This window comes from Rhagoletis zephyria, unplaced genomic scaffold (assembly GCF_001687245.7).
Source record: "Rhagoletis zephyria isolate East Lansing unplaced genomic scaffold, Rhagoletis_zephyria_1.1 Rzeph_scaffold_28535, whole genome shotgun sequence".
NCBI lineage: Eukaryota > Metazoa > Arthropoda > Insecta > Diptera > Tephritidae > Rhagoletis > Rhagoletis zephyria.
Window position 1 is genome coordinate 3,862 of NW_016185592.1, and position 1,003 is coordinate 4,864.

Genomic DNA, 1,003 nt, shown 5'->3' on the forward strand with positions numbered 1-1,003 from the left:
AGAGAAAATGTTTTCCCATTTCGTTCTCTGTCAGAAAATTCCTGTGGCCTTGGTTTCCGAATTGTTTTTAGGGAGAATGATTCTTAGACTTTTTATTGCCGTTTTGTTCTTTGGCAGAAATTTCTGGAAACTTTTGTTCCCTATTTGGTCTCTTAGAAATGTTTCCGAACATTCCAAAGGATTTTGTTCTTATATAATTCCTGTTGAGAACGCTCTCGATAGTTTCGTTCTCACTTTCGTTTTTGTGAAAATACTCCCGAATGTTTTGTTCTCATTTCGGTTTGGGATTTTGAATGTTCTTGGGAAAAAAACTACGAAACGATGTCTACTATACTTTCGATCATACCTGTATTTATCTGGTTACAAAACTAATAATTTTTCCTCTCATTTCAGTGATCGCCTACAATGGCTCCTACTTGACCATATCGAAGGTGAAACGTTTAAATATGGGCGCATACTTGTGCATCGCTTCAAATGGCATTCCACCAACGGTCAGCAAGCGAGTAATGCTAATTGTGCACTGTGAGTATATACACTACATATGTATATGTATTAGGGTAGGAATGTATAAATGTATACGACTCATAAATGTATAAATGTATAAAGCATTTAAAAAATGCATACTAACAAATTGTTATTAACATAGTTGTACGGGCATATGTATAGGGTAAATACATATTTATGCCTGTACATATGTGTGAATGAGTGAAGGCATGCACATTATGGTGGTCCAAAAATGCATGTGAAAAAGTAAAGTCGAAGTTTTTATGCTCTCACCAACTAGGATTATTCTATACCGAAAAAATATACGCCTATTTTATTATATTATAACTTTGTTCACATTACGGTTATTTATAACAGCCAAAACCAATCGAGATAGATATAAACAAATGTATACATACTTGCTCAGAATGAAAAAAGAAATATATTATTCCGTCCGTCCGTCGGTACACACCATAACTCGATTAAAAATGCATATATCTTAACGAAACTTCATACGTGT

General features: G+C 34.0%; 1 protein-coding gene across 1 annotated transcript in view; it reads left to right on the plus strand.

The window, feature by feature from the left end:
- LOC108382765 (lachesin-like) overlaps nt 1-522 on the plus strand; it is a gene marked incomplete at its 3' end in the record, with an annotated part of 4,348 nt that extends 3,826 nt beyond the window's left edge. The window contains exon 2 of the mRNA XM_017639137.1: nt 394-522. Coding sequence (XP_017494626.1) covers nt 394-522 — 129 coding nt within the window. The remainder of the gene's footprint in view (nt 1-393) is intronic.
- Between the last annotated feature and the right edge of the window lie 481 nt (nt 523-1,003).